The following is a 26,817-nucleotide window of genomic DNA, read 5'->3' on the forward strand; positions in this document are numbered from 1 at the left end:
CTTTTGCCATTTTCGCTATTTGTTCTTTTCACACGTTGGGTATTTGATGTCTTCTTTGAATGAGTTCCATGGTCTTCCTTTGTTTCTGCTTCTGCTTGGTACTGTGCAAGCACTCCCGGACAGCTGTTATAACGTGTGGTTGGTATGAACGGTGTGAGAGTTAAATTGTAAAGTGAACTTTTTTGATTAGATCCCCTAAATTGATTTGATCGAGTCTATCTTTAAAAATATTAACGTCAGAAATATTGCACAGGTCCCTTGTTGATCTTGGGTAGAGGGACTACTGGTAGCAAATCTCATTGAATGAAGGGGTTTCCAGTATGTAAGGTCCAATTTGCTGTTAAGTTGAACTGACCCTGTGACGAATTTGGATGTCTGAGGAAGTGATATTGTGAACTTCTTTGAAAATGGAGACTAACTGTAATTTAGTACGTCAAGTGGTTCCCATTGAAGGTTAGAGAGCATGTTGGTGACACTGGATTTCTTGCTGTAATGTTTAGCACAAAGCCAGCAAGATGGCATTGGATTTTTTCGATGGACTTCTTATTGTTAGCTTGATGGGGATCCCATATGGTCGCGCAATACTCAAGCTTTGGATGGCTGAGTGTCTCGTATGCCATGACCTTGACAGATTTACTACATGAGTGGAGGTTTCTTTGCAGGACACCCAGCATTTTGTTTGCTTTGGCTGTAATCTGATTGATATGGCATGCCCAGTTAAGATCCTTGCTAATTTCAACACCAAGATATTGGTGGTGGGTGACTGGTTCAAAAATCTTTCCTTTCATGTTATATATCGTGTTGATTGGTTTAACTTTGTGACTGACATGCATAGCATGACATTTAGATGAGTTGAAGGACAGTTGCCATTGAGTCTCCCATTGACATAATGAATCAATACCGTTTTGCAGCAGCTGTGCATCTTGGTCATTTTTTAATCTCACGGTAGATTATGCAGTCATCTGCAAAGAGGCTGACCTTGGACTTGACTATATTTGGCAAGTTGTTGATGTAAATGAGAAAAAGTAAGGGTCCCAACATGGTCCCCTGGGGCACTCCGGATGTCACTAGAGATTCAGGGGACTCTGCCCCCTCGAGAAGCACACGTTGCTGTCTATTGGTAAGGAACATGTTTAACCAATGTAGAAGGCTGTTGTTAATGCCCACATGTTCAAGCTTACATAGCAATCTCCGGTGGGGACCGTGTCAAATGCCTTGCTGAAGTCGAGTATGATCAAGACTGCTCGGCTTCTGTTGTCAAGGGTCTTTGCTAAGTCGTTGATCAGCCCTGCAAGTGAAACCAGTCTGTAATATCCCGGATTTGTGCCCTTGCCCTTCTTATAAATTGGAACGACATTCGCTTTCAACCAATCATCCAGTAATGTCCCAGTACCAATAGACTTCTGAAATATCTTTTACAAAATGGGAGCAAGACTGAAGCACAACTCTTCAGAATCATGGCTGGTACTTGATCAGGTCCTGGTGCTTTCTTAGGCTGTAATTCCTCGAGAAGCTTCTTAATCCCTGTTTCAGTTATAATGCGATCTGGCAAGTCTGGGATATTGCTGGGGTCTAAAGTGGGAGTTCATTCAAGTTTTCCCTTATAAACACAGAGCAAAACTGCTGGTTAAGTGCTTGTGCTTTGTTTGCAGCAAGAGATACAACGCGGCCCCCGGATGAGAGAGAAGAAATTCAAAAAACTTCTTGCCTTGTAGATTTAATAAAACTCCAGAACGGTTTGGTGTTGTCACTCTTTAAACTCTCACCTATTACCTCATTAATATACTGATAGTGAGCTTTCCTGATGTTTCTATCAATAAGTCAGCACATGGATTTGAACTTTTGCCAGTCTTCACTATGACTGGATTTCCTAGCTTTATTACAGAGTCTTTGTTTTCTACGTATCACACGTTGGGTGGACTGGTTTACCCATGGCAATAAACAATAGACAGTAGGTGCAGGGGTAGGCCATTCGGCGTTTCGAGTGAGCACCACCATTCACTGTGATCATGGCTGATCATCCACAATCAGTATCCTGTTCCTGCCTTCTCCCCGTATCCCTTGACTCCGCTATCTTTAAGAGTTGAACGGGGTAAGTTGAACCTGGAAGAGCTCATTTTAGAGGGGACATACTTGTCAATTGCTGCTTGAAGGACCTCTTGGAAGTTAGACCAAAGAATATTAATACTGACCAATGCTAGATATTCCTTAGCTAGTGACTGGTCGAAATCACTAACAAGTTTTGCAATTCCACTAAAATCTGCTTTCCTGTACAAAAATATTTTCCTTTTGAGGGATTTAATTAATTTCACAGTGAGCTTTGCATTCCCAACAACATCATGATCGCTAATCCCTGCAGTGACATGCTGATTTACAACTAAAACTGGATTTGACACAAAACATAAGTCCAGTATGTTACTTGCTCTAGTAGGATGTCTAACAATTTGTGTCAAATTAAAATAAGCTACAATATCAATCATTAGTTTACTGACTGCTACATAACTGCCCCCTTGGCGGACAATACTACTGTCCCAATCCACACTAGGCAGATTAAAATCTCCAAGAAACCAAAAAGATGCTGATAGGGGGATTTTTGAAAGAGACAAACCCAGTTCCTTTAAATAATCAACATCAGATGATGGAGGGCAATAGAATGCTCCAACATACACCGGTTTTAGGCCTTTAACATGAATACTAATCCACTTTATTTCACAATTTGAATCTAGGGTATTTTCTTCAGTAACTATGTGAGTATTTTTCACTGCAATAAACACTGCACCATGGGAGTTAGATTTCCTGCCTTTCCTAAAAAGCTGGAAATAGGGGGGAAAGATTTCTCCTGAAACAATGTTGTTGTTGAGCCATGACTCAGTACCAACTATTATATCGGGGTTTTCATCGTCAATCAAGTCTTGAAAATTAGCTTTCTTTGCTCTCAAGCTCTGACAATTCATGTTTACAATTTTTAAAGTCTTAAACTTCTACCGGTTGCATGTCTTTGTAGATCTGAGACACTTCCCTTTAGTCTTAAAGTTTGGTGTGGCTGCTTTGGTAGGGGATCCAATATCTGGGGGGACATTTAAGTCCAACTCTGACTTTGAGGGATCCGAAGACTGAGATGCGAGCAAATTGAATCTATTATGAGTTTCAATATTATCAACTGTGAAGAGGGAGGAATCAAAGTTGGTGAGACCACAGTTACAACAGGTCCAGGAGTAAGATGGATGCTCTGCTAAAATCTTATAAATCTGTCCATTCATTTTAATGCATGCACACGCCCTACTGTCATCAAGCTTTATATCATCAGCAAATCTAGATATATTACGTTTGATTCCCTCCTCTCCAAATTATTGATATAGATTGTAGACAGCAAGGTCAGCAGCATTCTTCCTGTTGGACATGAGTCACAGACTACCAAATGAAAAATCTCTTCCTACTCTCTGCCTTTTAATAATCCTCAGTCCATGCCAATATACCACCCAGTTTCATGTTCTAGCTTCATTCAGCAGCCTCGAGTGACACCTGAAAGGCCTTCAAAATGTTTAATCACACTCATTCACCCTCATCTGCCTGGCTTGTTGCAAACTCAAAAATATCTCTAGTAGACTTCTTTTTCATTCTTCAATGTTGAATCTGCTCAACTCTTTTTCTAAACTGCACTATTACCATTACCTTAATAATAAATGCAAATTTTTCCAGCCACTGGTGTCAGGCTTACTGAACTGTTATTCCTTGTTTTCTTTCTTCCTCCTTTCTTCAATTGTGAGATTACATTTGCCACCTTCCAGTCTAGAGAAGCTATTTTCGAATACAATGGTATTTAGAATACATGGAATCTCCATAGCCATCTCTTTCTAACCCTTGGAGTGCAGTTCATTGGGATCCAAGACTTTTATTTATTATTTAACCAATTAATATCTCCAATACTTGGTTTAAATTAGTGCTGATGTCTTCCAGCTCCTTACTTATTTCAGACTTCAGGTCACAATTTAGGGGAAGATTTCTGTGTTATTTGCTGTGAGGGTAGGTGCAAGATTTGGTTTAATTATTGTCATCGAGTCATAGAACATTACAGCACAGAAACTGTCCCTTCAGCCCATCTGGTCCATGCTGAACCATTAATCTGCCTAGTCCCACCTGGACCATAGCCCTCCAAACCCCTCCTCTCCATGTATTTATTCAAATGTCTTTTAAGTGTTGAAATCAAACCCACATCCACCACTTCCGTTGGCAGCTCGTTCTACATTCTCACCACCCTGAGTAAAAGTTCCCCTCATATTTTCCTTAAACACTTCACCTTTAACCCATGGCCTCTAATTCTACATAACACAAACCAATCTTCCATCCTTGGACTCACTTTACACTGCACGCTTTCGGAGCAGTGTTACAAGGATAATCAAGGACATGGCCCACCCAGCCAACACACTTTTTGTCCCTCTTCCCTCTGGGAGAAGGTTCAGGAGCTTGAAGATTCTTCTGGCCAGATTTGGGAACAGCTTCTTTCCAACTGTGATAAAACTGCTGAACAGATCCTGACCCGGATCTGGGCTATACCTTCCAAATATCCAGACCTGACTTGCACTACCTTACTTTCCCTTTTCTATTTTCTAATTATGATTTATAATTTAATTTTTTTATTATATTTACTTCAATTTGTACTCCAGGGGGTGCGAAGCGCAGAATCAAATATCGCTATGATGATTGTACGCTCTAGTATCAATTGTTTGGTGTCAATAAAGTAAAGTAGTCTCACCAAACCTCAGTGGGAAAAGCTGCTAGCAGTCATCCTATCTATACCCCTCATAATTTTGTATACCTCTAACAAATGTCCCCTCATTCTCCCATGCTCCAGGGAATAAAGTTATAACCTATTCAATCACCCCCTAAGCTCAGGTCCTCAAGTCCTGGCAACATCCTTATAATATTTTTGCACTCTTTCAATCTTATTTATATCTTTCCTGTGGGTAGGTGAACAAAGCTGCTCATAACACTCCAAATTAGACCTCACCAACAGCTTATACAACTTCAACATAACACCCCAACTCCGTACTAAATACTTTGATTCATGAAGGCCAATGTGCCAAATGATTTCTTTATGACCCTACCTACCTATGACACCACTTTCAATGAATGATGGACCTGTATTCCCAGATCCCGTTTTTCTAACACACTCCTCAGTGCCCTACCGTTCACTGTGGAAGACCTACCCTGGTTAGTCCTACTGAAGTGCAACACCTCACACTTGTCTGTATTAAATTCGATCTGCCATTTTTCAGCTCATTTTTTCAGCTGGTCCAGATCCCTTTGCAGGCCTCGATAGCCTTCCTCACTGTCCACTATACCCCCAATCTTGATGTCATCCACAAATTTGCTGATCGACTTAACGACAATGTCATCTAGATTGTTGATATAGATGACAAACAACAAAGGACACAGCACTGAACCCTGCGGCACAGGACTAGTCCCAGGCCTTCAGTCAGAGAGGCAAGTATCTACTACCACTCTCTAGCTTCTCCCACAAAGCCAAAGTCTAATCCAATTTACTACCTCAGCTTGAATGCTGAGCAACTGAACCTTCTTGACCAACTTCCCATGTGGGACCTTGTCAAATGCCCACATAAACATCACCCACTGTCTTGCCTTCATCCACTTTGCTCACAACTTCCTTGACAAACTCTCTATGATTGATTAGACACATGAAGCCATATTGACTTTCCTGAATCTATTGAGATACTCATATATTGGGTCCCTTATAATACCTTCCAGTAACTACCCCACTACTGATGTCAGGCTCACTAGTTTATAATTTCCTGGCTTATTCTAAGAGCCTTTAGAGTCATAGAGAGGTACAACATAAAACAGGCCCTTTGGCCCATCTAGGCTATGTCAAAACCATTTAAACTGTCTATGCCCATCAACTTGCACAAGGACCATAGCCCTCCTGACCCCTACCATCCATGTACCTATCCAGGCTTCTCTTAAATGTTGAAATCAAGCTTGCATGTACAAAATGCTGGCAGCTTGTTCCACACTCTCAGGACCCTCTGAATGAAGTAGTCTCCCTCATGTTCCCCTTAAACTTTTCATGTTTCACCCTTATACCATGACCTCTGGATGTCTGGATTTAGTCCCACACAACCTCAGTGGAAACCAGAAGCTGTGGATGAACCAAGGGATATGTCTGCTGGAGGTTAGATCTGTGGCATTTAAGTCTGGCAACCCAGGTCTGTACCAGAAAATCAGGTACATTTTGAGGAGGGCTATTTCAAGGGCAAAGAGACAATTTCAAACGAGTTTGGAGGTGGCATCGGATGTACGATAACTCTGGCAGGGTTTTCAAAACATTACTTCCTACGAAGTAAAACCCAATAGCATGAATGGCAGTGATGCTTCACTACCAGATGAACTCAACGCCCTCTATGCCCACTTTGAAGGGGAGAATATAACTACAGCTGTGAAGATCCCTGCTGCACCCGGTAACCCTGTGATCTCTGTCTTGGAGGCTGATGTTAGGCTGTCTTTAAAGAGGGTGAATGCTTGCAAGGCGGAAGGTCCCAATGGAGTACCTGGAAAGGCTCTGAAAGCTTGTGCCACCCAACTGGCAGGAGTATTCAAGGACATTTTCAACCTCTCACTGCTACAGGCGGATGTTCCACTCACTTCAAAAAGGCAACAATTATACCAGTGCCTAAGAAGAATAATGTGAGCTGCCTTAATGATTATCATCGGGTAGCACTCAAATCTACAGTAATGAAATGCTTTAAGAGGTTGATCATGACTAGACTGAACTCCTGCCTTAGCAAGGATCTGGACCCATTGCAATTTGCCTATCACCACAATAGGTCAATGGCAGACACAATCTCAATGGCTCTTCACACTGCCTTAGACCACCTGGAGAATAAAAACACTTATGTCAGGATTTTGTTAATTGATTATAACTCAGAATTTAACACCATCTTTCCCACATTCCTGATTGAGAAGTTACAGAACATGGGCCTCTGTATCTCCCTCTGTAACTGGATCCTCGACTTCCTAACCAGAAGACCACAATATGTGTAGATTGGTGATAATATCTCCTCCTTGCTGACGATCAACACTGATGCACCTCAAGGGTGTGTGCTTAGCCCACTGCTCCACTCTCTCTATACCCATGACTGTGTGGCTAGGCATAGCTCAAATAGCATCTATAAATTTTCAATGATACAACCATTGTTGGTAGAATCTCAGATGGAGACAAGAGGGCATACAGGAGTGAGATATGCCAACTAGTGGAGTGGTGTTTCAGCAACAACCTTGCACTCAACATCAGTAAGATGAAAGAGCTGATTGTGGACTTCAAGAAGGGTAAAACAAAGGAACACACACCAATCCTCATGGAGGGATCAGAAGTCAGCAGGTTCAAGTTCTGGTTGTCAAGATCTCTGAGGACCTAACCTGCTCCCAACATATCGATGCAGTTATAAAGAAGGCAAGATAGTGACTATACTGCATTAGGAGTTTGAAGAGATTTGGTATGTCAACAAACACACTCAAAAACTTCTGTAGATGTACCGTGGAGAGCATTCTAACAGGCTGCATCACTGTCTGTTATGGGTGGGGGGTGCTACTGCACAGGACCAAAAGAAGCTGCAGAGGTTTGTAATTTTAGTTAGAACCATAGAACACTACAGCACAGAAAACTGGCAATTCGGCCCTTCTAATCTGTGCCAAACCTTTATTCCACTAGTCCCATTGACCTGCACCCAGTCCATAACCCTCTAGACCTCTCCTACCCATGTATCTATCCAATTTACTCTTAAAACTTAAGAGTGAGCCCGCATTTACCACGTCAGATGACAGCTCATTCCACATTCCCACCACTCTCTGAGTGAAGTTCCCTCTAAACTTTTCCCCTTTCACCCTAAAGCCATGTCCTCTCGTACTTACCTCTCCTAATCTAAGTGGAAAGAGTCTACTCACATTTACTCTGTCTATACCCGTCATAATTTTGTAAACCTCTATCAAATACCCCCTCATTCTTCTATGCTCCAAGGAATAAAGTCCTAACCTGTTCAATCTTTTCCTGTAACTCAACTCCTGAAGACCTGGCAACATCCTGGTAAATCTTCTCTGCACTCTTTCAATCTTACTGATATCCTTCCTATAGTCAGGTGACCAGAACTGCACACAATACTCCAAATTTGGCCACATCAATGTCTTAAGCAACCTCATCATAACATCCCAACTCCTATACTCAATACGTTGATGTATGAATGCCAGGATGCCAAACATCTTTTTCACAACCCTGTCTACCTGTGACGCCACTTTCAAGGAATTATGTATCTGAACTCCCAGATCTTTTTGTTCCTCCACACTCCTCAGTGCCCTACCATTTACTGTGTATGTCCTACCTTGATCTGTCCTTCCAAAATGCAACACTATCTTGGGTTGGTTCCATCTTGGGTACGGGCCTACTAAGTGCCCAGGACACCTTCAAGGAGCAGTGTCTCAGAAAGGCAGCATCCATTATTAAGGATCTCCAGCACCCAGGGCAAGCCCTTTTCTCGCTGTTACCATCAGGTAGAAGGTACAGAAGCCTGAAGGCACACACTCAGTGATTCAGGAACAGCTTCTTCCCCTCTGTCATCCAATTTCTGAATGGACATTGAACCCTTGGACACTACCTCACTTTTTAATATATTTCTGTTTTTTGCATGATTTTTAATCTATTCAATATACATATACTGTAATTGATTTACTTACTGATCTATTTCATTTTATTTATTTACTTATCTTCTATATTATGTATTGCATCGAACTGCTGTTGCCAAGTTAAAAAATTTTACAACACATGCCATCCACTTTCCTCCTCTTGACGGTGACCCAGTTATCTAAGTCCTGCGCCTTGGGTGTAAATATCTCCCAGTATCATTTGTTGATCAATTCCTCAGTCTCTGAATTGATCCAGAGTTCATCCAGTTTCAGCTCCATTACCTTATTTTGCCATTTTGCTGTTCCCTTTCACAATATTTCCTGTCTCAGTCCCAATATGACTCTGGACAATGTTAAAAATATCCATGGAAGATCACTCATCTTTATACTTCTCGTCAATAGTATTGTGCGTTCTCAGTACTGCGGCTGACTGTTTCTCTGATTGACACTGTCATTGCTTTCTACTTTTGGCTGCAACTCGACCATATTCCTGCTCTAATGTTTCAAAGCGATATACTTTGCTGTAAACCACATACCAGAAGCAGAATTTGGCCATTCAATCATGGCTGTTTTTTCAACCACCATCTCTCCATAAGGATGGCATTTTAAAACAACAACACACACAAAATGCTGGTAGAACACAGCAGGCTAGGCAGCATCTATAGGGAGAAGCGATGTCGATGTTTCGGGCCGAGACCCTTCATCAGGACTAACCGAAAGGAAAGATAGTAAGAGATTTGAAAGTAGAGGGGGGAGGGGGAAATGCGAAATGATAGGAGTAGACCGGAGGGGATGGGATGAAGCTAAGAGCTGGAAAGGTGATTGGCGAAAGTGATACAGAGCTGGAGAAGGGAAAGGATCATGGGATGGGAGGCCTCAGGAGAAAGAAAGGGGGGGGAGCACCAGAGGGAGATGGAGAACACTCACTACACCTCACTACACCTCTTACCCCTCATCCTAAATGTTCTGATAAGTTTTCTGCAATTTACTATATCTATATCCCTGCCTTAATCATGTGCCTCTCTGCTCCAAGGAGAACTTCTCTAGTCTCGCTAAATAACTGAATGGCTGTGTCCCAAGGAACATCCTTCTGAAACTGCTCTACTGCCATTCCAGCACTGTCACTACAAATACCTGATGAAGGTCTGCACCCAAAACATTAACTGTCCATTTCCCTTCACAGATGCTGCCTGACCACTGACTTTGGATTTGATGTCTTCAAGATGGCGGTGCGTTGCTGCGCGCAGTGACCACTCCAGGAATGAATATCTGTTATCTGTAAGTAGGGGCCGTGTACAATCCTGATTTGATGGAGACGGACGTATGAAGCACGGAGGAACATCTGGTGGAACTTTTGAAATACCTGCTTTGCTGCTGCTGCTACTGTGCGATTGGAAAATCTCCGGGAGGAAGGCCCCGAATCCTTGGCTTTGCCTGTTGCTTGGCGGCTGGTACCGGGGTGGAAGCGCTTGGCAGAGATGGTGCTCGGTGCTCGGTGTCGGAGGGCTGGTCGGAGGCTCGAAGTTTTTGGATGGACTCGGAGTTGGCTGTGGTCGGAGCTCCCAAAGTGCTGTATCGGCAAGTTACAGCGCTGGAGGTTCATGGCAGGAAGAGTTTTTCTTCCTTCTACCATCTGCGTCAGATGATGGGCTGTCAGGACTTTGAGACTTTTTTTTAAACCGTGCATGGACTGCTCTTTATCAGATTACGGTATTGCTTTGCACTGTTGAAACTATGTGTTATAATTATGTGGTCTTTGTCAGTTAGTCTTTTATCAATTATGGCATTGTCTGCACTGTTGAAACTATATGTTAACTATAACTATACGTAACTATGTGGTTTTGTGTAGGTCTTGTAGCTTTAGGTTTGTCTGATGGGTTTGTAGTTCCTTTCTGGGGAACATGCCAAGACAGTAGCGCGATATCAATACGCAGCAGCCTCTCCGGACTCTGGATTGGGGATTACCAAATGTTATGTGGTTTTTCTTGTGTGGTCTGTTTTGTGCTTTTTCGTGATATCATTCTGGAGAACGTTGTCTCATTTTTTAACTGCATTATATTTGTGGTTTATAAATGACGATAAACTGAATCTGAATCTGAATCTGATTGCAGGTTCCAACATATGATGTCTCCCATGCGCCCGTATCTCTCCTACAGTGTAGTGACCAGAACAAGCACTGTGATACTCCGCTCTCTCTCCTGACTGACTAATCTTGCAGTGTCTAATTGAAGGAGTGTGACTACTGCTTGGAATCAAGTGACCAGGTAACATTCTTCTTCATGGTGCTTTGTAGTGTTTGACTTTTGCTTAGCTGAATATCCTCTAGCTCCAGAAACAGTCTGTAGATGATGTCACCACATTGGCCTCCATTAACTACAACAATTGTACTGCAATCACAACATACTACCTGGCTGTCAAACCTACCTCAATTTAATTTATTTAATTTAACTCAATTATTTTTTGAAATATTAAGTGAAGCAATTGTCTTTACCTCATGGAAGTCCTTTACTCACCAAACAACACCTTGTGTGGACAATGTATTCAGTGAGAAACCGGTGGAAACAACGCTCTGTAGGAGAACCACCCACCTTCCCTTTGTGCCGACACAGCAGGGCCTCCCTTTGATGGCACAGTCCATGTGTTTGAGTCCGGTATGGTTCCTCTGTGATTGGAAGGTACAAATCTGCACAAACAGAGTTAATTCATCTCTGGTCCAAATTCATCTCCAAACTGAAACTCACCAACATTTCAGCCTTACAGAATTACAGAACATAGAAACTGTCCCTTTGGCCCATCACCCCAATGCCTACAATTACTCACCCACATGAGCTCTTCCCCAGCATTTGGTCTCAATCCTTCTCTGCCTCGATGCTTCAAGTACTGTCTGAAACACTTCTTAAATGTGAAAGTGTCTGCATCTACCATCTCCTCAAGCAGTGTGTTCCAGATTCCAGCCATCCTCTGGGGGAGCCAAGTACCTCCTCAGATGCTTCCTGAAACTCTCATTTATTAAACCTCTGCTCTGAAAAAGAACTGCTGTAAAAATGTTTCCTACAATCTGTCACAACCTGTTACATCAAGTCATAGTTTTACAAAATTTTTCTTAAGCTGCACTCAGACTTCTGTGCATGGTTTTGGTTAATACACTGCAGGAAACAGAGGCAGAAACAGGGAGGCCAGCCAGACACTGTTCCCACATCAGGGAGTCTAAGGCTACAGAGCAGAGGTTTAAGATGAGAGAAAAGAGATTTAAAGGGGATCCAAGGGAGAAAATTTCATGCCAAGAGTAGTTGGTAAATGGAATACACTGCCAAAGGAGGTGATGGAGGTAACAACAAAGGTGGTGGACATTGTCTATGTGGACTTCAGCAAGCCCTTTGACATAGTCCCACATGGCAGACTGCTCCAGAAGGTTCAGTAGCTAGGCACTGAGGATAGCATAGTAAACTGCATTCAATGTTGGCTTTGCAGAAGAAGCCAGAGGGTGGCAGTAGATGGTTGTCAATCTGACAGGAGGTCTGTGACTAGTGCTGTGCCGTAGGGATCCATCTTGTTTATCATCTATAACAAGGTACCCCATGCAAGACTTATTGAGAAAGTAAGGAGGCATGGGATCCAAGGGGACATTGTTTTGTGGATCCAGAACTAGCTTGCCCACAGAAGGCAAAGAGTGGTTGTATGCAGGTCATATTCTGCATGGAGGTTGGTGACCAGTGGTGTGCCTCAGAGATTTGTTCTAGGACCCTTACTCTTCGTGACTTTTATAAATGACCTGGATGAGGAAATGGAGGGATGGGTTAGTAAGCTTGCTGATAACACAAAGGTTGGAGGTGTTGTGGATAGTGTGGAGGGCTGTCAGAGGTTACAGCGGGACATTGAGAGGATGTAAAGCTGGGCTGAGAAGGGTCAGATGGAGTTCAACCCAGATAAGTGTGAAGTGGTTCATTTTGGTAGGTCAAATACAATGGCAGAATACAGTATTAATGGTAAGTGACTTGGCGGTGTGGAGGATCAGAGGGATCTTGGGGTCCGAGTCCATAGGACGCTCAAAGCAGCTGCGCAGATTGACTCTGTGGTTAAGAAGGTGTATTGGCCTTCATCAATTGTGGAATTGAGTTTAGGAGCTGAGAGGTAATGTTGCTGCTATATGGAACCTGGTCAGACCCCACTTGGAGTACTGTGCTCAGTTCTGGTCGCCTCATTACAGGAAGATGTGGAAGCTATAGAAAGGGTGCAGAGGAGATTTACAAGGATGTTGCCTGGATTGGCGAGCTCGCCTTATGAGAATAGCTTGAGTGAACTTGGCCTTTTCTCCTTGGAGCGACGGAGGTTGAGAGGCATTGATCTTGAGGATAGTCAGCGGCTTTTTCCCAGGGCTGAAATGGTTGCCACAAGAGGACACAGGTTTAAGGTGCTGGGGAGTAGGTACAGAGGAGATGTCAGGGGTGTTTTTTTACTCAGAGAGTGGTAAGTGCGTGGAATAGGTGCCGGCAACGGTGGTGGAGATGGATATAATAGGGTCTTTTAAGAGACTTTTGGATGGGTACATGGAGCTTAGAAAAATAGAGGGCTATAGGTAAGCCTAGTAATTTCTAAGGTAGGGACATGTTTGGCACAACTTTGTGGGCCGAAGGGCCTGTAGTGTGCTGTAGGTTTTCTATGTTTCTATGTTACATTAATCACTTAAATGATAATGTGGCAGGCTGGATCAGCAAATTTACAGATGACACCAAGTTTGAGGGCATTAAGGATAGCAAGGAAGACTATCAAAGTTTGCAGCAGGATCTGATCCAGCTGGAAAAAATGGGCTAAAAAAATTAGCAGATCTAATTTACTCTTGACAAGTGCAGGCTGTTCTCTTTTGAGCCAAGGCATCACACTCAGTGACAGGCACCCAGTCACTGTGGCTCCTCCCTGGTACATTGTCCCCCTCAGCAGTATCCAAAATGGTATACTTATTATTGAGGGAAATGGCCATAGGGGTACTCTGCACTGACAACTATTCCCTCTCACAACAATCACCCTGTAGCCTAGGGATGACTACTTCACCAAAATTTGATGAGCCAAAACCAAAGCTTCCCCACTCACACAATGGCCACTCCACCTGCACCTGCCTTATTTTTACTTGGTCTTTCTTATGAATTCTGTTCACTGATTGGGCACAGTCCAACTTTGCCATGAAATACTACATTTTTAAATCTTCAGCTGTGGACCTGTGAGAAGTTGCCTCATCTCCCGCTCCCATTCACTGATCTTGTACTCGGAATAGCCCACCAACCATTCTACCCCTTCCCTAACACAACTTCTCATATTGTACATAGGAAGATTCCACCAACCACTCCCCTCCCCTGGCCTACCTTTTCATATTGTACATAGGAAACTGCCACCGACCACTCCCCTCCCCTAGCCTACCTTTTCATATTGTACATAGGATGTGAACAATTCAACTACTTCCTTGTTGCCTTCTCAAGTGCTGGAAAAATTAATTCCAGTTGGAAAGAGCTCAGAACTGAGGTGTTCAATGATTGGAGTACTGCACAGACACAACAGGAATGTTCCTGCACAAGTCCAACAAAGAGCAAAAGGCAGCAAGTTTTTCAACAGGAGTTGTTGATTGGAATATTTCTTTTAAAAACCCAGTCTATATAAAAGTGAGGTACCACCTAGTGGAGCTGATTGTGGGACCGGTCATTGTTTAAGTAGTCTTGAATCAGAGTAGTAAGGCTTTGGCAAGAACAGATGGAGACCAGGTAAGTTTGTTCCTTATTTCTTATTTAACTCGAGAGAATAGGGCATATGTCTACAGAGCCAGTGTTCTGTTCCGGGTGTCAGATGTGGGAATTTCAGGAGACTCCCAGCCTCCCCAATAGCCACATCTGTGGCAGGTGCATCGAGATACAGCTCCTTAGAGACCATGTTAAGGAACTGGAGCTGCAGCTCAATGACCTTTGGCTTGTTAGGGTCAGTGAAGCAGCGATAGACATAAGTTACTGGGAGGTAGTCTCCCCAAGGCTACAGGAGACAGATAAATAGGTGACTGTCAGGAGAGGATAGGGAAAACATCAGATAGTGGAGAGCACCACTGTGGCCAGCCCCCTCAACAATAAGTACTCCATTTTGAGTAGTGTTGGAGGAGACAGCCTATCTGGGGGAAGAGTCTGGCCCTGTAGCTCAGAAGTGTAGGGAACAGAAGAGGATGACAGCAGTAATATGGGAATCTATAGTCAAGGAGACAGGTGATTCTGTGGACACAAAAAGGAAACACAGATTGCAGTTTGCCTCCCAGGTGCCAGGGTCTGAGATACTTCTGGATACATCCACAATATCCTGAAAAGGGCGGGTAAACAGCCAGAAGTCATGGTATATATTGGTACCAAGGACATAGGTAGAAAAATGGAGGAGGCTCTGACAAAAGAATACAGGGAGTTAGGAAGGAAGCTGAGAAGCAGAACCTCAAGGGTAGTAATCTCAGGATTGCTGCCTGGGCCATTCAACAGTGAGGTGACGGATAAATGCATGGTTGAAGAATTGGAGCAGGGGTCAGGGAATTCAGATTTACAGATAATTGGGACCTCTTCCAGGGCAGCTGTGACCATCTATGACAGGGATGGGTTGCACTTGAATCTGAGAGGGACCAATATTCTTGTGGGTAGGTTTACTAGAGCTGTTGGGAGTGGCTTCAGCTAATGTGGCAGTGGGAACTAGGATAAATGTGTGTAGCATTTGGAAGAAGGTAGATGAACTCCTGGCACAATTAGATATTGGTCTGTATGACGTTGTGGGCATCACTAAGTTGTGGCTGAAAGAAGGTCACAGTTGGAATCTTAACATCAAAGGACAGGTGGGAAAGCATTGTCAGTGGTGTGGCTGTTTGTAAGAGATGGAATTACATTTTGGAAAAAGGTGACATAGGGTCAGAAAATGTTGAATCTTTGTGGGTGAAGTTAAGAAATTCCATGTGGATAAATAAAAACACTTTATGGGAGTCATATATAGGCCTCCTAATAGTAGCCAAGATGTGGAATTGAGATTGCAAACGGAGCAGGAAAAGATATGTAATAAGGTTAATGACACAATTGTAATAGGGGACTTCAATATGAAAGGGATTGGGAAAGTCAGGTTGGTGTCTGATTGCAAGAGAGGGAGCTTGTCGACTGCCTACAAGATAGCTTTTTAGAGCAGTTTGTGGTTGAGCCTACTCGGGGAAAGGCTATCTTAGATTAGATGTTGTGTAATAACCCAGATCTTACTAGGGAGTTTAATGTAAAGGAACCCTTCAGTGATCATAATATGATCGAATTCATACTGCAATTTGAGAGGGAGAATCATAAGCTACATGTATCAATATTGCAATGGAATAAAGGGAATTATGGAGGCATGAGTGAGGAGCTTGCCCAGGTGGATTAGAGGAGGATACAGGCAGGGATAGTGATAGAGCAGAGATGGCTGAAGTTTCTGATAATAGTTCACAAGGCGCAGGATAGATATGTCCCACAGAGGACGAAGTTCTCAAATGGCAGGGGTAGACAACTGTGACTGACAAAGTTAAGGACTTCTTCAAAGCCAAGGAAAGGTCATAGAAGGTAGCAAAAGTGTGTGGAAGCTGGATGATTGGGAAGCTTTTAAAATCTAACAAAAGGCAACTGAAAAAAGCTTTCAAAGGAGAAAAGGTGAAATTTGATGGCAACCTAGCCAATAATATAAAGTAAAATACTATAAGTTTTTTCAGTTATATAAAGAATAAAAGGGAGGTGAGAGTTGAAGTTGGACCATTGAAAAATGATGCTGGTGAGGTAGTAATGCGGATCAAAGAAATGCCAGAGGTCCATGAGTATCAGGGAGCAGGACTGAGTGCCATTGCTATTACAAAGGAAAAAGAGCTAGGCAAACTCAAAGGTCTTAGGGTGGATAAGTCACTCCGGTCTTTTAGAAGGGAGGAAAGTAAAAGAACAGAAATTATAGGCCAATTTGCCTAACCTCAGTGGTTGAAAAAAGTGTTGGAGTCTATTAATAGGGATGCAGTTTTGAGGAGACTGATGATAAAATAAGTCAAAGTCAGCAGGGTTTCTGTAAAGGGAAATCTTGCCTGACAAATCTGTTAAGAGTTCTTCGAGGAAGTAATAAGCAGAGTGGACAAAGGAGAGGCAGTGAATGTCATTTACATGGATTTTCAGAAGGCGTTTGTTAAGGTGCCACACATGAGGCTGCTTAACAAGATGAAATCCTATGGCATTACAGGAAAGGTACTGGCACGGATAGCAGAATGGCTGATAGGCAGGAGGCAGCAAGTGGGAATAAAAGGGCCCTTTTCTGGTTGGCTGCTGGTGACGAGTGGTGTTCCCCAATGTACATTATTGGGACTGCTCTTTTCAATTGTTTGTCAGTGCTTTAGATAATCGAGTTGATGACTTTGTGGCAAGGTTTTCAGATGATATGAAGATAGGTGGAGGGGTAGGTAGCGCTAGGGAAGCAAAGTGATTGCAGCAGGACTTAGATAATTTGGAAGAATGGGCAAAAAAAGTGGCATATGGAATACAGTGTTGGGAAATGTATGATAATGCATTTTGATAAAAGCAACAATTGTGTGGACTATTATCTAAAAGGGGAGAAGGTTCAAAAATCAGAGGTGCAGAGGGACTTAGGAGTCCTTGTGCACGACTTCCAGTAGTTTAATTTACAGGTTAAGCTTGTGGTAAAAAAAGGCAAATGCAATGTTGGCATATATTTCAAGGGGAGCAGAATATAAATGCAAGGAGATAATGCTGCTCTTTATAAGACACTAGTCAGGCTGCACTTGGGGTATTGTTAACAGTTTTGGGCCCCATATCTCAAAAAAGATGTGTTGTCATTGGAGAAGAGTCCAGAGGAGGTTCACGAGGATGATTCTGGGAATGAAGGGGTTAACATATGAGGTGTGTTTGGCAGCTTTGGGTCTGTACTCACTGGAATTTTGAAGAATTTTGGGGGATCTCATTGAAACCTACAGAATGTTGAAAAGACTAGATAGGATGGATGTGGAGAGTATGTTTCCTATGGTGGGGGTATCCAGAAATAGAGGGCACAGCCTCAAATTTGAAGAGCGACCCTTTAGAACTGGGGACTAAGGAGGATTTATTTTTAGCCATACAGTAATGAACGCTCAGCTACAGACTGCCGTGCAGGCCATGTCCATGGGTATAGTTAAGGTGGAAGTTGATTATTTCCTGATTGGTTAGGGAATTGAAGGATAGGGCATGAAGGCAGGTGTATGGGTTGAATGGGATCCAGGATCAGCCTTGATGGAATGGTGGAGCATACTCAATAGGCTGAATGGCCTAATTCTGCTCCGATATCTTATGGTCTTCCAGTCTACCATTTACATAACCCATTTGGCCCAGAGTCTGCTCCACCATTTCAACATGGCTGATCCATTTTCCCTCTCAGGCCCAATCTCCTGGCCTCTCCCCATATTCCTTCATGCCCTCACTGATAATATACCCATTTACCTGGCCTTCCCCTCTGGCTATAGAAATTCCTTCTCATCTCTGTTCTAAAAGGACACCTCTCTATCCTAAGCTGTGTCCTCTGATCTTAGACTCTCACACCATAGGAAACATCCTCTCCCCATCCTCTCCCCATGGGGAGATGAATAAGATGAAACCTAATCACCATTCCATAGGTTTCAATGATGTCACTTCACATTCTTCTGAATTCCAGTGAACAGTGGCCCAGAGCCATCAAATGCTCTTCATATGTCAAGCCTGGAATCACTTTCATGAACCTTCTTTGAACCCCCTCCAATGTCAGCACCTCCTTTCTCAGATAAGATCCCCAAAACCACTCACAATACTCCAAGTGAGGCCTCACCAGTGCTTTGTAAAGTCTCAATATTATATTATATCCTTGATTTTATATTCTTGCCCTCTTGAAGTGAATACTAATATCGCATTTGCCTTTCTCATCACATACTCAACCAGCAAATTAACCATTAGGGGATCCTATACAATAACGCCCAAGTCCTTTTGTACTTCAGTTTTTTTGTATTTTCTCTCCATTTAGAAAATTGTCAACCCTTTTGTTTCTTCTACCAATGTGCATAACCGTACATTTCCCAACACTGTATTCCACCTGCTACTTTTTTGCCCATTCTCCAAACCTGTCTAGGTCCTTCTGGAGTCTCTCTATTTCCTGAAAACTACCTGTTCCTCCACCTATTTTCATATCTGCAGCCAACCAGAAAAGGCTCCCCTAATTCCCACTCTTTGCCTCCTGCCAGTCATCCACTGCTTTATCCATGCTAGAATTTTTCCTGTAATAGCAAAGGCTTGTAGATTGTTAAGTAGCCTCATGTGTGGCACCTTGTCAAAGGCCATCTAAAAATCCAAGTACACAACATTGAGCAACTCTCCTTTCTCTATCCCGCTTGTTACTTCTGCAGTACCCATTTACATTATCCACTAGCGTTAACCATGTACATGACCCATTTCTAAACAGGTATTTTCATAACTGCAGTTCTGTTAAGAACTACTTACATCGATTTCCTGAGGGACAAGATTGAATCTTGTCCGTATGTTTGAAGGTAGATTCACTTCACTCATGTTTAGAGTTTTCACAGAAATACTCACAGGCCATTGAGTGATGTCATCCTCCCAGATGTGTGGCATGGCTGAGGCAGGTTCCTCACATGTCCTATAAACAGAACATATGCTCAGTCACACAGGCTGCTTTTCATATGTTCAGTGTCAGGGCAGGGCACGGTTGTCTGAGGAGCAAGTGAAAATAGCCAAGGGCTGGCCAAGTCATGGCAGGAGGATTTCCCCTTAATGGGTGTGATGAATGGTCACTTCCACTGAGACTGGCTGATTACTTCTAGGTTTTTAACTGCTCACATTCTTGACAGCCATAACTGCATAGAATGTGGATTATCAACTGATGCTTTAGGATTACTGGTTCAGTAAAAGGATCACAGACCATGGATTCTGATCATGAATCCAAACCATTAACAAAATCACCAACTTATTGTCAATATGACAGGTACAATGTTGTAGGCCACTATAACTGGGAGCTTAACGTCCAATGATAGGCATTGTATCAAAAGGGCAGGAAGTAAGACAGAGAGAGTGATATTGTTCTGTTGATAAAAAAATTAAATCCAACCATTAGAAAGAGGTGACATAGGGTCGAAAGGTATTGAATCACTGTGTGTCGAGCTAAGGAACTGCAAGGGTAAAAATACCCTGATGGGAGTTGTATACAGACCCCAAACAGTAGTAAGGATGTGGCCTGTAAATTACAAAGGGAGTTAGTAAATACATATGATAGTCATGGGGGACTTAAATATGCAGGTAGATTGTGAAAATCAGGTTGGTGCTGAATTCCAGGAGGGGGAATTTCTAGAGTGGTTGAGCCCACTAGAGGATCAACTGTTCTGGATTGGATGTTGTGCAATGAAACAGAATTGATTAGAGCTTAAGGTAAAAGAACCCTTAGAATTCACCCTGAAATTTGAGAAGAAGCTTTAGACCGATGTATTAGTATTACAATGGAGTAATATGAGTAGTAAAGGGAGTTACAGAGCCATGAGAGAGGAGTTGGTCAGAATTGATTGGAAAAGAACACTGGCAGGGGTGACAGCAGAGCAACAATGGTTATATACATCCTAAAGATAAAATAGTATTCTCAAGGAAAGATGACACAACTATGGCTAACAAGAAAAGTCAACACCAACATAAAAGTCAAAGAGAAGGCATATGAAAGAGCAAAAATTAGAGGGGAGCTAGAAGAGTGGGAAACTTAAATATCAACAGAAGGTAACTAAAAATGTCATTAAGACGGTCAGGATGGAAAATGAAAGTAAGCTAGCCAATAAGGTTAAAGAGGACACCAAAAGTTTCTTCAGATACATAAAATGTAAAAGGCAAGTGTGGCTATTGGACTGCTTGAAAATAATACTGAAGAGATAGTAATAGGGACCATGGGATGGCAGATGAACTGAATAAGTAATTTGCATCAGTCTTCACTGTGGAAGACACTAGCAGGGTGGTGGAAGTGCCAGTTACCATGGAGATATGAAGTTACCATAACTAGAGAGATGTTCTTGGGAAACTGAAAAGACTGGCAGTAGATAAGTCACCTGAACTGATGGTATCCACCCCAAAGTTCGGAAAGAGGTGGCTGAAAAGATTGTGGAGGCATTAGTAATGATCTTTCAAGCAGTACTTGATTCTAAAATGGTTCTGGAAGACTGAAAAATTGCAAGTGTCATTCCACTCTTCAAGGAGGTCGAGAATTGAAACTATAGGCCAGTTAGTCTGACCTCAGTGGTTGGGAAGATGTTGGAGTCAATTATTAAGGATGAGGTCTTAGGGTACTTGGAGGCACATGATAAAACAGGCCGCTGTCTGCATGGTTTCCGCAAGGGAAAACCTTGTCTGACAAATCTGTTGGAATTCTTTGAAGAAATAACAAGCGGGATAAACAAAGGAGAGTTGATTGACGTTGTGTACTTTGATTTTCAGAAGGCCTTTGATAAGTTGCCACACATGAGGCTGCTTAACAAGCTATGAGCCCATGGCTTTACAGGAAAGATTCTAGCATGGATAAAGTAGTGGCTGACTGGCAGGAGGCAAAGAGTGGGAATAAAGGAAGCCTTTTCTGGTTGGCTGCCAGTAACTAGTGGTGTTCCATAGGGGTCTGTGCTGGGATCGATTCATGTTATGTCAATGGTTTGGATGATGCATTTGATTGCTTTGTTGCAAAGTTTGCACATGATATGAAGATAGGTGGAAGGGCAGGTAGCTTTGAGGGAGTAGAAAGGTTCAAGTAGGTCTTAGACAGATTAGGAGAATAGGCAAAGGAATGGCAGATGGAATACAGTGTTGGGAAGTGCACAGCCATGCACTTTGGTAGAAGAAATAAAGGGATTGACTATTTTTTAAACGGAGAGAAAATACAAAAAACTGAGGTGCAAACGGACTTGGGAGTCATTGTGCAAGATCCATAAAAGTTCATTTGCCAGTTAAGTTTGTAGTGAGGAAGGCAAATGCAATGTTTGCATTCATTTCAAGAGGACTGGAATATGAAAGCAAGGATGTAATGTTGATATTTTATAAAGCACTGGTGAGGCCTCACTTGGAATATTGTGTGCAGGTCTGGGCCCCAAATCTTAGAAAGAATGTGCTAAAACTGGAGAGGGTTCAAAGGAGGTTCACAAAAATGATACCAGGTTTGAATGGCTTGTCATATGTGAGTGTTTGATGGCTCTGGGCCTGTATTTGATAGAATTCAGAAGAATAAATGGTGCCCTCAATGAAATCTATCAAAATGTGAAAGGCCTTGATACAGTGGATGTGGAGAGGATGTTTCCTGTGGTGGGAGAATCTAAGCCCAGAAGACACAGCCTTAGGATAGAGGAGTATCCTTTAGAATGGAGATGAGGAGGTATTTCTTTAGCCAGAGAGTGATGAATCTGTGAAAATCTTTGCCACAGGCAGCTATGGAGGCCAAGTCTTTATGTATATTTAAGGCAAAGGTTGATGGACTATTGATCAGTCAGGGCATGAAGGGATATGGGGAGAAGGCAGGAGACTGGGGCTGAGAAGAAAATTGGATCAGCCATGATGAAATGGCAGGGTGGACTTGTTGAGCCAAATGGCTTAATTGTGCTCCTATATCTTATGGCCTAATACAAACTAGAGGATAGGACAGTTGAAGAGCTAACTTACCACTAATGGCCTTGTGATTCCTATTTAACAAAAGCTGAAGGAAGAAGTGCTGATCCAGATGTAAATGTCTGGAGATGCAGCTTAATGTATGTGTGTTGGGGAGCCAATAAGGGTAGCATTAAAGAGAGACTCAGAGGGAGCATCAGGGTGGAGAAGAAGATGGGACAGTTACTGTGGGGTGGTTGAGAGGTGTGGAAGGGGTAACAGTGAAGGGGATAATGAGAGAGTGTGGGATGAGGTTCAGCAAACAAGGCAGGCACTGAGTACTTGTCAGTGGAAGGGTAGTGATGTTTTACTCAGATTTTCAAAATCCCTGATAAAATCATACTTGGAGAGCAATAGTCTCTGGACCCAATGCTCCTGCAAGGGGATGGTTCTGTGAAGAGCAAGTGAGGAAGACTGGATGATTTGCTGGAAGAACGAGTGAAAAGATTTCACTGAGGTGCACATTGATGGGATGGTGCTTGGTGTTTCCTCTTCATGCATCTAGGACTGGGCAAAGCCTCAGGATAACAGTTCAGCGTGAGGACATCTGTAATAAACTGAGGGCTTGTGCATCTTCATAGCTCTCTAACCATAGTGTCAAGGATACTTAGTCAGTGAGGCTTTGAAGATCAGGCAGGATAGTGTTCAAGGCACAGACTAGCCATGCCTCACTAAGAAGTTGGACATATATAATAAGCTGCTTGAATGCCTTATGTAGTTGAATATCAGGCTGGTAGGAGACAGAGGTGGAGGTACTGAACCTGTGGAGAGTTGCTGCTCCCAGTTCCAACATCCTGATACAGGTTTCACTTGCCTTGGATCCTGATGGCACACTGCCCCTGATGATCGCTGCTGATTAGTGAAACTCAGGTTTGGAGCTTGGCTGCTTGGCCATTTTATAAAAGTGGCGAGTACTTCCTGTGTTTGAAAATAGAAAAGGTTAGTAACTGTTTATGATTGCACAGTACTACATTGGGGGTGAGTAATAAACTCCCCACCAGCAGGGCTGAGTGCCAGACCTTCTCAGCATACTGCGTCAATACTGATCACTGAAGCCTGCATCACTACCAAAGAATTCAGACAGATTTCCAATGGACAAATGAAACTTTTTAATATGTTATCTACTGAATTTGGGTGAGACTAGAACTTGAGGTCATGGATTAAGGGTAAATGGTGAAATCCTCTCCAAGTCTATTCTATTGAAGTCTTTCAGCTAGTAGGAGGGGCAGAGCAAAGTGATGATGGCGCTAAACAGTGACTATTTTGTTTGTATCTTCGGAAGCAGCTCTATTTCTATTTTTGATATCTCTTTTTTACCTTTTCAAGGTTCTTTTGAAGATCCTGACCTGGAGTTAGGCTCTGACTTCAGTTCTTTGTGGGAATGGGACCCCCTCTCAGGGCCTCACAACTGACCACTTATTGATATGCCAGGGACGTGGCCTGGAAGACTAGCATGCCTTCAGGGTGCCAGATTTTTGTGGCTCTGGAGATGGTGCCCCTGACTGAGGTGTTGTGGGAGAACATGGAATATCGGGAGCAGCTGATTAGCTCTTGTGGGCTGTGTGCCCAGAGACCTGGGCTCTCTGGGTGCAGAGCTCGGAAAAAGTGGTGCAATAGACTTTGAATATCATAAATCAGCAAGTTGTTTGTTATGTCTCCCTCTCGATGTGAAATGGGGACACCTCTTTCTCCCTTATTAGGGAGAGGGAGAGCCTGTGGTATGTTCACCAGGTAATTTGACAACTGGTCTTTGGGGTACTGCAAGTCAATGTCTTTATAGATGCTTTGCTGCACGCTTGAGTGCTCGGTGGGGGGTGCCATTGCTTTTTTGCTGGTGGTGGTGGGGGGGGGGTGTTGCTGCTTTGCTGCTGTTTGTGCATGAGAGAGGGAGCTGGGATGGCTTTGGGGTTCTAACATTGAACTGTCATTCATTCTTTGGGCATTTGTCTGTTTTAGTGGATGTTTGCAAAGTAAAAGAATTTCAGGATGTATATTGTATACATTTCCCTGGTGTTAAATGTACCTATTGATTATGGCTTGCTGAGGGATCTGGACCAGCTGGAAAAATGATACATGGACAAGTGTGAGGTGTTACACTTCAGTAGGACCATCCATGGTGGGTCTTACACAGTGAACGGTAGGGCACTGAAGAGTGTTGTAGAACAAAGTGCTCTGGGAATAAAGGTCCATAATTCATCACAGGTAGATAGGGTCGTAAAGAAAGCTTTTGGCGCATTGGTCTTCCTAAATCAAAGTATTGAGTACAGGAGATGGGATGTTATGTTGAAGTTGTGTAAGGCCTAATTTGAGAGGCCTAATTTGAAGCTTTATGTGTAGTTTTGATCACCTACCTACAGGAAAGATGTTGGAAAAAGTACAGAGAAAATTTACAAAGATATTGCTGTGGCTGGAGGACCTAGTTCATAAGGAAAGATTGAATAGGTTAGGACTTTATTCCAAAGAACATAGAAAATTGAGGAGATTTGACAGAGGTATACAAAATTATGAAAGGTATAGATGGGGAAATTGTAACCAGGCCTTTTCTACTGAGCCACACACAAAATGCTGGTGGAACTAAGCAGACCAGGCAACCTGCTAAGTTCCTCCAGTATTTTGTATATATCGCTTGGATTTATGGCATCAGCAGATTTTCTCTTGTTTCCCCCCCCCCCCCCACTGAGATTGGGTGGAACTACAACCAGAGGTCATAGGTTAAGGGTGAAAGGTGAAAAGCTTAAGGGGAACATGAGGGGGAAACTTCTTCACACAGAAGATCGTGAGAATGTGGAATGAGCTGCCAGCACAACTGGTGCATATGAGCTCGATTTCAATGTTGAAGTGAGGTTTGAAAAAGGGCAGTACACAGATGGTAGGGATATGGAGGACTCTGGTCCTGGTGCAGATTGATGGGAGTAGGCAATTTAAATGGTTTTGGTGTGGACTAGATAGGGTGAAGAGCCTGTTTCTGTGCTGTACTTCTCTGTAGCTCTATACAGTGCTTGCATGGGAATTTGGACCAGGGGCTGGGGGTGGGGGGGGATTGAGCTCACATGGGAGTTCAGCTTCAGGGAGGAGGATTTAACTCACGTTGGAAATCAGCACAGTGGGGTGGGGGATAGAAGTTAGCCCTGGGAAGGTGTTAGCACATGGAAGTTAGCCCTGGGAAGGTGTATTTAGCTCACATGGGAATTCAGGACAAAGTGAGGGATGGAGAGAGCTCACATGGGAATTCAGGACAAAGTGAGGGATGGAGAGAGCTCACATGGGAATTCAGCAGAAGGTGGGCGTGGGGGAAATAATGCTCACACAGCAATTCAGCCTGGGCGGGGCACATGTGGGTAGAGCTCACATGGAAATTCAGCACAAGGTAAGGGGAGAATAGAGCTAATGGAAGTTCAGCCGGGGTGGGGGTGGTGAAGGGAAACAGGGCTCACTTTGGAATTCAGCCCAGGGGGGAAGACAGAACATGGGGGGGATTCAACATGGGGGGGGGATTCAGCATGGGAGGAGGGGTAGAGGTCACGGAGGAAAAACACAATGTGGGGCTTCAGCACAAGGGGGAGGAAGAAAGAGCTCACATGGGAATTCAGGACTAGTGGAGGGGGGTTGTGAAACAGTACCCAGATGGGAATTCAGCCTGGAGGGGGTACAGTGCTCACATGGGGATTCAGCCAGGGGTAGGATAGAACACAATGGGGGATTCAGCCCATCTGTTTTCACTCAGATTTCTGCCCCAAATCCCTCTTCCACCCTTTTTCAACTGATAGCATTTTCTGCTATTCGCTCTCCCGTGGACTTGTGCAGACTACCAGAAATACTGGTACACTTTTTGCCTGCGAGGGTGAGTCCCACAATCTCATTGCTCTCTGCACAAGGTTTCTTTTAGTGTCCTCCAGTGTCTTTCCCACCACTGATGTTTGTTACACAAGTTTACATCTGATAATACACTTTGTTTTTCCTTTAATAAGAAAAACATAGAAACCAGATGAAATACTGAAAGTGTAATCAAACCAATAATCAAAGTTCAGCATAAGTTACCCACTTTTTAGTTCAATCCCTGTAATCATAACCCCAAATTCCTGGTTTACTTGTCACTGCCTTGCTAACGTGTGGTGGAACTTCTAGTGCTTTGGGTGCACTGTTCTCCAAGAAAGGTTAGGGGTGTTGTGGATAGTGTGGAGAGCTGTCAGAGGTTACGGCGGAACATTGATAGGATGCAAGACTGTGTTGAGAAGTGGCAGATGGAGTTTAACCCAGATAAGTGTGAAGTGGTTCATTTTGGTAGGTTAAATATGATGGCAGAATATAGTATTAATGGTAAGACTCTTGGCAGTGTGGAGGATCAGAGGGAACTTGGGGTCCGAGTCCAAAGGACACTCAAAACTGCCGCACAGGTTAAGAAGGCATACGGTGCATTGGCCTTCAGCAACTATTGGGA

General features: G+C 43.2%; 1 protein-coding gene across 1 annotated transcript in view; it reads right to left on the minus strand.

Moving 5' to 3' along the window:
* Window positions 1-26,817, minus strand: part of LOC132380280 (inactive rhomboid protein 2-like) — a 97,371-nt gene that overhangs the window by 12,488 nt on the left and 58,066 nt on the right. The window contains exons 12-14 of the mRNA XM_059949035.1: window positions 23,194-23,297; window positions 19,296-19,359; window positions 11,280-11,374 (exon numbers count right to left, since the gene is read on the minus strand). Coding sequence (XP_059805018.1) covers window positions 11,280-11,374; window positions 19,296-19,359; window positions 23,194-23,297 — 263 coding nt within the window. The remainder of the gene's footprint in view (window positions 1-11,279; window positions 11,375-19,295; window positions 19,360-23,193; window positions 23,298-26,817) is intronic.

The sequence above is a fragment of the Hypanus sabinus genome, chromosome 23 (genome assembly GCF_030144855.1).
Source record: "Hypanus sabinus isolate sHypSab1 chromosome 23, sHypSab1.hap1, whole genome shotgun sequence".
In the NCBI taxonomy this organism is placed as follows: Eukaryota; Metazoa; Chordata; class Chondrichthyes; order Myliobatiformes; family Dasyatidae; genus Hypanus; species Hypanus sabinus.